The sequence below is a fragment of the Phascolarctos cinereus genome, unplaced genomic scaffold (assembly GCF_003287225.1).
Source record: "Phascolarctos cinereus isolate Bilbo 61053 unplaced genomic scaffold, phaCin_HiC Scaffold_726;HRSCAF=1367, whole genome shotgun sequence".
NCBI classification, from domain to species: Eukaryota; Metazoa; Chordata; class Mammalia; order Diprotodontia; family Phascolarctidae; genus Phascolarctos; species Phascolarctos cinereus.
Genome location: NW_027556098.1, coordinates 72,503,602 through 72,515,019, shown reverse-complemented (window position 1 = coordinate 72,515,019; position 11,418 = coordinate 72,503,602). Strand labels below are relative to the sequence as shown.

The window sequence follows — 11,418 nt, the reverse complement described above, 5'->3', positions numbered from 1 at the left end:
GTTGTATTCTGAATAAAATTGATCATTTTATTTCATCATGGAGAAAAAAATAATTTTAAGAAATATTTCTGTTTTAGTAATCTACATATTCCTCTCAATTTATATTAGGATAAAGGTTTATCATTAATAATGCTATTATACATAATTTGAAAAGCCATGATAGCAACATCACACAGCCACAATTATTTTGTGAGGAGAAAAGAATCAACTACTTAAAGTGCTGTAATTACATAACTGGCATTAAATAGTTTTGGTGTGTTTTAAATGTCAGAATCTTAACATTAATTACTTTTTGGCAGTGAAGCATGAAATGCTTTCAAAGTCTGTAGCTAAAAGAGAATTGAAACCAAATTACTATGTGTAAACTGTATGTCCAAGAGCTACAAAGGGATCTAGATGGAACTGTGTACTAGAGAAGAGGTATTAAACATGTGGCCAATGGGCCATAATACTGCTGACAACAACACTGCCAGAGTATTAACAGAATCACTTAAAAGGGAATTGGGAAATATTTAACAAAACAAATAAAAATATAATAGAACTTAGATAATGTTAATATGAGATTTTATAAGTCAATATAAGGCATGGTTCTGTGGCCCTGTTTCTATTTCACACCATTGTACTAGACAACGAAAATCTGGGAACTACTAAATGAGACCCCTAATGAGAACTAAGAAAATCCAAAAAACAGCCACTAGAAGGGAAGCTGAACTTATTTTTCAATAGAGTTTACAGCACAAAGTAGAACATGTTCATATAAACATAGTACTATATACACATATAACAACAGAAATCCAAATCTGTTATTTGGAGTACTTTGTTGGTTCTATGTGTCAAATATATTTAGAGTGAAATTTAATTGAAGGTTATCAAACACAGAAAAACTTAGGCACGTTTTACATTTACATGTTTTATTATGTCACCAGCAGCTAGGATTCATATCTATTTTGTATATACTTCTACATGTATATGTTGTTTTCTTTGATAAAATATAAGTGCCATGAGGACGGGTACTGAATTGCTTTGCATATTTGTATCTCCAGACTCGAGTACAATTCATGGCACACAGAGAGAGCTTAATAAATGCTTCTGTTGAATACGTACCCATATGGAAAAAAATCATTAACAGGGCCTGAGAACTCATTTTAGCAATTTATTCTAGTCATTAAAGTTCTGGACTGGCTAATCAGCTGCTTAAGCATTGAGCTGAGAATAGTAGATCTAACCACACTTACCAGAGACCTCTAGTTTGTAATTCAATTATTAGGAAATTATTTTTTATGTCCAGGGATATGCTGGAACCAGTTCTACCCTGCTCCTAAAAACTGATTGTTAAAGTTTCAGTGTGAACATTTACATCTTGGAAATAGACAAAACTAGAAATCTGGGCTTGATTTATTTATTGTTTAGTTGATTGTTTAGACTTCAGAAAGTACTGGAGAAAATGCTATGCAAATCAAACTTAAAAGTTTGTCATGCATACTTTTCCCTCCCCGAATATCCTGTTGTTAAACATTTACAAGTATATTCTTAGTGTGTTCACCTGAAATCTGTCTCCCTGTAGCTTCCATCCCTTGCTCCTACTTCTGCCCTTTAAAGTCAAAAAGAAAAAAATCTAATTGTTTCTCTGATGAAATAGATAGTGATATAGACATAGATAGCCTCTGAATTCACCTATGTCATTTTCACAGAAAGTGTTGACTAGCCACACGTTCCCAATCCTGCACTTGTGTTGTTGATGTTTTTAACTCTAGTTTAGAGTCCTACACTTTTAGATTTATCCCTAATATTGGACCTCACCTTATTAGATTTCTCATAATCATTCTAGCCTGTCAAGATCTGTTTGGATTCCAAATCTGTCATCTCACTGTAACTTTCCACCAAAATGCTACCTACAGAGCATTTAATAAGCATGACAGCTATTTCTTCATCTAAGTCATTAACAAATGTTGAATAGACCACAGATAAGGACAGAACTGTAGTCCTCTACTACAATCATCCAGGTTGACAATGATGCATTAAGGGGCAGCTAGGTGGCATGGCTAGAGCACTGGCCCTGAAGTCAGGAGTACCTGAGTTCAAATCCAGCCTCAGACCAAACACTTGACACTTACCGCTGTGTGACCCTGGGCAAGTCACTTAATCCCAACTGCCAAAAAAAAAACAAAACAGACAATGATCCATTGATCAATAGTCTTCCAGTAGGGTCATTCATTGAATTCTGAAGTCACTGAAGTGAGCTATCACCTGTCCACATTTCTCTCCCTTCCCCCAAAGATATTGTTTAGGAGACTTTGTTAAATGCCTTATGGAAATATGGGTATACTATTTATATAGGACTTCCCTGATCTATCCATTTTAGTAACCTTAAAATGAGATTATTCTGGCATGATATGTTTTAATGATCTCATGATGACTCGTGATTATTGCTTCACCTTGAAGAGGAAGAATGGTGTAATGGCTAGATTTAATGTCGGATTCTGAGTTGGAAAGATCTCAGTCTGAAATCTTAATGTGATACTTGCTGTGTGGCCACTGGCAAGTCACTTAACGTCTCTGAGGCTCAGTTTCTTATCTGTAGAATGGGAATAACAACAACCACACTATTTCACAGACAGTTGTGGGGACCAAAATGAGATAATGTGTGTTAACGTGCTTTGCACAAATTAAAATAGTTTATGCATGTTAGTTATTAACCTCTACAAAGTGTTTGCTTACCATCCTTTTAATAATTTAGTCTAGAATGTTATTATCCATCCCAAATTCTGTAGAATCTAGATAATTAAGTGTTGGGAGATAACAAAACATATTGGTAAGAGCACAGCATTGGTCATCCAAAGACCTGGGTTTGAATCCCCAAACTACTATATATTACTTGTGTGACTCTGGGTAAGTCACTAAACCTCTCTGGGACTCTGCATCCTCATCTGCAAAATGAGAGGCTGGAATAGATGACCCAAAACTTTCCTTCCCAATCTAAATCTTGGGATCCTGAGTGACATAGAACTAAATGAATCTATCAACTGGAGTGTTGGAAAGCTCAAGTGAAATAATATATGGAAAGCAATTTACAAATTTTAAAAAGCTATGCAAATGCAAGTTATTGTTATTAAATTACTGTTGTTATTATTGTTATTATTATTGGTATCCTGCAAGCACCAGGCCCCCATTCTGGTGACTACTTCATTCCCTAAGTCTTCTACTTTATTCCTGCTGAGCTTAAGCAGGGTTTATAGAGTGACACGGGAGTGTGCTGATAAATGTTTCACAACTGAGCTCTCTGAGGGGGAAAAAAAATCTATACACATACTTTTATATTTAATCTGAATTATTACCACTTTCTTAAGTCTTGACAATCAACAAAACAATTCAAGCCCTGATTTATAGCAATTGCTGATTTTTTAGGTGTAAAAGCTCACACTGAAAGTTTAACAATTTTAAAATTTAACAATAAAGCAATAAGTAATAAAACTACTATTTTATTTAAATTTATTCTTTATTATTATAAAATAATGAAAATAAAATAATAAAAATAACAAATTTAATAATATAACCCACATGTAAGTATGTCAGAGCTGACTTTGGCTCACTCCTATGAGCCTTATTCTGGAACCACCAATAATTAGAAGTGACTCCCAAGCAACTTGTTAGAGCCAAAGCCACATTCACATTTGGGTAGAAGGTACAGCTGTAATACATAAGCCTACCAGAGTTGGAGAACCCGCTTAGAGCTCTCAGACACATGAGATAGGAAGCACCCTGACGTGGCAGAGAGGCCAAATATTTATAAGTACCTTCACTCACTTAGTAAATAAAGCCAGAACAAATTGTTCTGACTTGAAGTGAGGCCAATAATATTTCAGAACTGAGGTACAGATCTTGCTATGTTAGTTTTCAGGATTCACCAGCATCAGAATGTAGACCCAATTGGAATAATATACTTAATATACTCTTTTTTTTTTTCTTTTTCTTTTTTTTTTTCTTTTTGGTAAGACAGTTGGGATTAAGTGACTTGCCCAGGGTCAGCTAGTAAGTGTTAAGTGTTTGAGGCTGCATTTGAACTCAGGTCCTCCTGGCTCCAAGGCCAGAGCTCTATTCACTGTGCCACCTAGCTCCCCCTAATATACTCTTTCTTGAGTGGATTTATGAATGAGCATTATAGACACAGCTTTAGGGATCTGTGAATTATTTTGCATTTACTCACCAAGAACCAGTCATGAGATCACTTCTGAGGGCCAGTGATGAAGCATCACCTCCTGACAAAAAATGGATTCAAGATGCAGAATAAGATACCCATTTTGAGGTATGGCAAATATGGGAATTTGTTTTGCTTGACTATGCATGTTTATTTCAAAGATTGTTTTTCTTTTTTTCAGCTGAGAGAGGAAGTAGAGTAGGGATAGAGCTTAGGAAGGAAGGAAAGAAGGAAGAAAGGAAGGAAGAATAGAGACAGAAAAACCAATATATATAATGCCTAAAAAATGGAAAGAATACTCTCACTAAAAATTGAAATTGAATGGTGGGAAATAATAAAGAGTCCATATGTATGAAATATTGTACATAATAACAGATGTTTTTCAATGTGATGATCAATTCTACTGATTATTTTTCTCTTTAAAAATACCTTTGTAATAAAGGATGGTTCTTTGAGAGGAGAAATATTAAAAGGGGAAAATATAAGGTAATAAAAAAGCAAAACATTTCAATAAAATTCTACATAGGTTTTTTAAGAGAAGATAAAAATGAGCTATTATTGCATTTTTAAATGCACAGAAAAGAACAGAGGGTAGACCAGGATTCATAGAAAAGCAAGATAAGTTAACTTGCTAAATTTATCATATATTTAAAAAGAAAAGAAAGTTTTACATCACAGAGAGTCACAGTTTCAGGTATAATCCTCTTTTTCTGTCCGTGTGTGTGTGTGTGTGTGTGTGTGTGCGTGCACGTATGAATGTATATAATACATATCTTACACACATATATATATTAGAACAGAAAAAGAGGATTATACCACTTGTTAGCAACCCTGCACTTGTATTGTTAAGACCACTAAGCTATATATAATATCATAATGGTTGTTTTATTTGGTGTTTGTTAAGTTCTGAATTTTTAAACAGAATACAACTCTAAATCTATGAGCTTATGTGAGAAAAGAATAACTAAAGCAGCCCAAGAGCTCAGCAGTACCTGATCAAACCACACCAAGAAAATGAAATGTGGCTGTACTTACCTTTCCTTTATATGCCAACATGCTTCTCCTTGGCTCAAGTCTTTATTTACACATGTGGATAATGGTACCCCTTGACCACGTCATCTGCTGCCAGCTCGGTTTTCCAATACTAAAAGAATGGGACCAAGCAAAGTTGACCCTTCACTTTAAAAATACTGCTGACTCTGCTTTAAATAATAACCAAATTAGACTGGCTCCTTAAGATTAAAGTCTTTATAAATTTAAGTTGAATTGCTAGTTTTCTGATCTTGTGAAATCATCTAGCCTTTCTGAGCCTTGGTTTCCACTATAAACTGAAGGGTTTAAGATAGACGATTCATTATGTTGAACCTGTGGTAATTGCTCAGTGTCTTTATGCTTTCTTCTGATTTAACATTAACTTTGATCTTTGCTTTCACTGTTCTATGCTTTGATTGCACAGAGACAACCCATTCTGCAATGCCTACTACAGCTACAACTAATCATTTCCTATCTGTTAAGATAGTCTCATTTTTATGATGGCAGTCAGTGTCTGTCCAGTTCAGCACATCTATGTCAGGCCTCTATATAGTTTTCAGACATTTATTTCTTTCATTTCTTAATTGTGAATAGCTTTTCCAACATTGTTTTTCTCCTCCATGTCCATTTCCATAATTAAAATAGTGAATACCATGGTCTCTTGATAAAGTTTGACAGATCTTGTCAAATTCTTCACAGAATTTCTCTCCTTTTTTGTAAGAGATTTAGGTGTACCAATCATTTTCATATTGATCTATTTGCTTATACTAATTGTAAATATTGCAAGGCCAGAACACATATTTTTTTTCCATGAAATTATATTTCATATTGCCCTTGGGCTCAAAAAGAAATAAATTCCACCAATGAATCTAAAAGTTATTTTTCCACTTAACTGAGACCTCTTTACACCTCTTACTTTCATTTTAGCAAAAAAAGGTAAAGAAAGATATGGGTTCATGTTGTCTAATAGTATGTCAACTACAGCTGGGCAAAGATTTCAAATTAAGAGACACTATTTAATGTTTGTAGATGTACTAAAAACCATGTAATTCTTAATACCGCTTGCCCTATTTTCCAAAAGCATCCTTATAGAACACAAGGGGTCACAGAGGATCAAGGACCATTTTATGTTTCTATGGTATCGTTGGTTGCCTTAGTACAAATTTCATCACCAGTAGACAAATGTTGGGTGACAATTCTCAATATTTACTAAGGTTGGTCCTCAGATAGTACAACACCAACCCATGCTCTAGACCTTCTAGAAATGCAGCTCACTAGAACCTGCTAGATTTTTTACTATAATGGCATAGCATCCCCTAAACTGGTCACCTCCACACCAGGATAAAGACTCAAAGTATGACTTCGCTACAAACTCCTGTTATGTAGCGCTGACACTACTATTAAAGTTACAGTGCCTTGGGGAAAGGTTTTCCTCTACTTCAAAATTCAGGTTACAGAACAAATGGTAAAGACAATAGATATTTCCATTTCAGTATTTCCTAACATTGTCTCCCTTCCCTCTCCCCAGGACCTCTCTCCTAGACTTCTCCCAGATTCTATCTCTCTCTCTCTTAGAGGCTATATTTTCCATTTTCTTTCTTTCTTTCTTCCATCTACTACTAACCATCTATCTCAAGTGTCGTATCCAAAGGCCTGATCATCACTCTGTGGTACCATTACAGTGCCAAAAAAACACTTGACTCTAACCAAATAATTACCCAGCGTCATAGCCATTCCCTTCCAACTCCAACCCAAGGCAGAGATAGGAACCCTCTACCACAAAGATTTAGATATTGGTAATAATTATATTTCTTAGATCTTTTCAGGTAGCTAATTTTTTCATAATATTTCCCAATTTTGCCAAACCCCAAAGAATTTTTAAAATCAATGTAGTGTTTTAACACTTTAAAAAATCATAATTTAGCATTATAAATTTAATTTCAGCTAAGTCAAAGGATTGCAAATCTTTGTTTTGGGAAAATACCTTATTAATATAAAAGCCTTATCACAAAAGGTCTAAATATTTGGTTTAGCAGTTAGCCTTCTTCCACAATTAAAATATTCTGCAAAGAAGGATTTAAAAAAAAATAGAACTGGAAGAATAGTTTATTATTGAATACAAAAATACTATGCATTTAAAAATAATAAGTTAGTTTATTTTACAATATTTTACACTAATTCTGTTCCATCATTTCCTTTAGATTGAAACTTATTTTTATATTCTGCATGCTTTTATAACTTTGCACAGAGCATCTCCAATAGCATATCATCCATATTTACTGTACCAATGATGGGTCTAAAGAAGAGTTCAGCAATGACATTAGCATTAATGGATCTCAGCAGGGAAAGAGCAACATTGAGCTTGGCAAATCTGGCCTGGTGCCCTCTGTGAAGCATCCTGATGTGTTCGTTTAAAGCTTGCTGGGCTTCTCTCTGAAGTCCCTGGATGTACTGAACACAGTGCAGTCCTGGGAGGTCTGAAAGAGAAAAGGAATGAAACCTCTTTGTTCATAAACTAACCAAGTAGTCTTTGCTAAGCATATCAGAATGCATCCTCCTAGCCCTGTAACTCCAATTAATTAGCAGCCTAAGCATTCTATTTGCACTGGTTTTCTTAATGTGTATGTATATGTGTACATACACATACATACATATATATGTGCACATACCCACTCAGCTTTAAGGAGGAACAGTTGCAATGGCAATGAAGCGCATTGTAAAAAGTTTCTTAGATAATATTCACTAATCTTGTATAGTCACATTAAAGCCATAAAATGCCTAATTTAACTGATGAATAGGAGGCACATTTTTCTGCGCGTCCACTTATTCATATTCAAATAGATTGTTTTAGTGAGTTACTGTTCCAGTTCAATAAGCCTCCTAATAACTATAGCTCACATCACAAAATGATTTCTTTAATATAAACTTGTAAGACAGGTGCCATAAGTATGATCATTCTCCACTTATAGTCAAGGAAAGTAAAGTTCAGAGTAGGGATTAAGAAGAGATTTTGCCCAGGATCACATTGGCTCCTTCATGTCAGAAAATGGCTCCAGGTTTTCTAAGTCCTACTCCACGTACCACGGTCTCTCTCAATTTATCTGTAAAGAATGTTACTCCACTAGAAGAACATTTTATATTCTATGGGCTGTTTTAATTAGGCTTCTGAGAACAATTCAAGTTTTTTAAAAAATCTATATACCTTTAAAGAGTTTTAGGAGGCCATGAAAATTTACTAGTCTTTCCCATATGTACCATTTTTTTAAAAATAATGTATTCTGATGACAGTATCACAATAATAGGAGACATTTTCTATTCTTTGTCAACAGCCCAACTTCTTTAAATCTAAAGACCCATGCTAATCTAAAATATAGCATTACTTTTCCAATATCTTATTACCTAATGATTTCTAAATTGAAAAATACCAAAACATTTCAAAAGAATTTTCTTTAAAAAAAAAGTATTTTTTTTTCTTTTTCAAATTAATAGCTTATAGTTAAAAGTTTAGACCGACCTTTAGTCCAGGCTCACACATTTTACAGGTGAGAAAAGTGAGGACCAGAGAAATTGAGTGATTTGTTTAGGACCACAGGACCAGGTCAGAAAGAGGTAAAACTCAAGCAAGTCAAGGACAAAAAAGACGACACATGTCAAAAAGAATCAGTGTGGAGGAGCATTAAAGAACAGCTGAAACTTCCCCTTTCCCTCCCTGACCCCCTTTCAGAAAGCGTGGACTTGGAGTTCAAAAAGAGGAGGTGCCTGGACTGTGCAGACACTCTCCCCCAGTAAGCAGGGACTGTTTGTTCCAAATCTCCTCCAGCTGTTGCCAGCCAACTTCTGAAAGAAGGTTAGAAGAAAACCAAGTTGGCAGCCTAAGAACTTCTCTTCCCCAAGAACTCCCTAGGAAAGTCAAAATGGGTCATGGGCAGCCTGGATACAAAACATCATAATAACTACCCGATTCTGTTCTTTGTTATTAAAACACTCCATTTTTGACAGTGGCACTAAGAGGCAATTTGGAATGGCTACTACTGTTCTCTGAAACTTAAAAAGCAAAAATTCAGGCGACTGTTAAGGGCAAGGAGACACAAAAAATAATGCCTCACCTGGGGTGAGGGAGTTCTGAGAATTTGCCTGTAAAGGAAAAAACTGAAATTCGTTGCTTCGTTTCAAAGTGAATGAGCAGAGGAGAAACAGGAGGAAATCAAAGCTCACTCTCCCTTCATCCTTCACGCCCCCACCCCCTGAAAAAAAAATTAGCTTTAAAAAATATAGAACAAAGTAAAAAGCAAGTACAAAACTAAACAAAACCTCTCCGCGTGCTACTTGGCTGCAACTTAGCCCGGGTGCAAAATTCTGTAAGGCTACCTAACTTTCCCAAAGTCAAAGCTTTTAGCCACCCAACTCGTCTTCCCCAACTCTCCCATTAACCTATGCCAGGGAGCCAGGATACTTTTCTGGGCAGAGGGTAGTGGGAAGAGAGTCAGTGCCCTCTTCTCGACAAAGGTCCGACTCCCTTACCTGGGTTGAAGAGCACAGTCCCCTTGAGATAGGCGTACTCCTTGGTGCTGATGTCCAGGCTCCAGCATTTGGTCAGAAAACCTTTGATAGCCTGGACTTGGGCGGCAGAGGGTGGCTGCAAGGGGTCGGTCAGGGCCAAAGGCTCGGGAAGGGCGGGAGGCGACGAAGACAGCTCCAGGTCGTCGGGGTCCCGCCGCCTGGTGGTCAGTATTCTTTGAAGCATGCTGGGCTCCGAGGTCTCCACGGTCTCGAAGTGCACTCGGTCCTGGGCCAGCCCAAGCACTAGCAGCGGCGCCCAGCAGCTTCGGACTAGCACCAGCTGTTCGTCCAGGGGCAGCTCCTGGAAGCAGGGCACATTCTTCACAAAGCGCAGCGTCTTCACCAGCACGGCAGAGGCCGCCTTGCAGGCCACCTGCGGGCTTTTCAGGGCCACCCTGCGCTGGGAGCCGCAGGAGCAGCCCTGCCCCTGCCCCTGCCTCTGCGCCCGCTCCAGAGGCTGCTGCTGTTGATGTTGATGTTGATGTTGCTGCTGTTCCTGCTCCTGCTCCTGGGTCTCGCTCTTCTGCTCCTCGCTCTTTAAGATGCTATAAAGGATGCTGCTCTGACGCCTGTTGTCCGCGCAGCAACGGCATCGGTCCAAGCAAGCCATGCTGTGGTTGGGAGGATAGCTGGGCAGCGCGCGCGCGGCTCTTCTGCCTGCCCAACTCTGCCTGCCCAGCCCGACAGCAATCACACTGCTCGCCCGTTGCCCTTGCCTTTTCTTATTTATAGGGCGAGTGCACGCAGGCGCTGGTGTGTATTTGGAAAAGGAGGCGGGCGGGAAACGGGGAGGCGGGGAGGGGGAGAGCTGCCAGCTTAGTCCGGAGCTTGGATCCAAGCGGCCCCTGGCAGTTCAAAGCGGGGCAGAAGCTCTTCACTGGCAGAAAAATGGAGGGAAACAGAAGCCTGGGCGCGCGTACACACACACACACACACACACACGCACACGCACACACACATCCCACATCACACACACACACACACACACACACACACACACACACACACACACACACACCACTTCTCTTTCTCTCTTTCTTCCCCCGCACTTCGCTACAACCAGAGGGAGAGGGACGACGGAAGCTAGAGAGAGCTTGCAAACTGTTGCAAGCCTGGCTTTCCGCCCTGGCATTGAGTTTGACCCTCTCAGAGGTTGGGGGGCAGGAGGGGAAGAAAGGGAAGAGAAGAGGTGGTTGCTACTGCTGTAAAAGAAGATAAACAATTTTCCTTAAATCTTTTTTTTCGGGTGATTATCAGTAATCACGGCCCGTAACATAAATATTAAGACTACCCTTCTCCCCCACCCCAGGATTTTTCTCTCCTTCCTCCCTACTTTTAGAATTATCTTATCTGATCAGTTGAATTCCTGGGTAAGGAAGCAAGTCTCAATGGCTGATTTTATGACCTTCAGCCAATTTGCTGGCACAGTTGGAAATAAGACCCGTGAAAAATATAATTAAGATTACAAAAAAAAAAAAAGCCCCAGAACAAACATTAAGAGTCCCACCAGAAAACCGACCCCACCTCCAGTAACTGCCTCCTGTGGTCCAAACTTTCATCTATTTCAGCTACATTTTTTGGTTGTCCTGGTAGGGAGTCTGTGAGGGCAGGGTCACCTGCACCCAGGCAAG

At 38.3% G+C, this 11,418-nt stretch overlaps 1 protein-coding gene across 2 annotated transcripts; it reads right to left on the bottom strand.

Annotated features, from left to right (window-relative positions):
* Window positions 1–894: 894 nt before the first annotated feature.
* NR0B1 (nuclear receptor subfamily 0 group B member 1) lies at window positions 895–10,683 on the bottom strand. 2 transcript variants are annotated; one of them, XR_002325175.2, is made up of 4 exons: window positions 9,749–10,683; window positions 7,513–7,704; window positions 5,231–5,339; window positions 895–4,256 (listed from the first exon to the last, which is right to left on the bottom strand). XR_002325175.2 is itself a non-coding variant. In XM_020989864.2 (2 exons), the coding sequence occupies exons 1-2, from the start codon at window positions 10,395–10,397 to the stop codon at window positions 7,460–7,462; spliced, it is 894 nt and encodes a 297-aa protein (XP_020845523.1). In that variant the 5' UTR covers window positions 10,398–10,682; the 3' UTR covers window positions 7,362–7,459. The 2 variants fall into 2 exon arrangements, 1 of the variants encoding a protein (XP_020845523.1); XM_020989864.2 differs by lacking the exons at window positions 895–4,256; window positions 5,231–5,339 and having other exon boundaries at window positions 7,362–7,704; window positions 9,749–10,682.
* Between the last annotated feature and the right edge of the window lie 735 nt (window positions 10,684–11,418).

Excerpts from the sequence above, each read along its gene's own strand:
- NR0B1 (XM_020989864.2), bottom strand. The coding sequence starts at position 10,397 with ATGGCTTGCTTGGACCGATGCCGTTGCTGCGCGGACAACAGGCGTCAG. Across the intron at positions 7,705-9,748 it reads GACTGTGCTCTTCAACCCAG|ACCTCCCAGGACTGCACTGT; the intron begins GTAAGGGAGTCG and ends TTTCTCTTTCAG.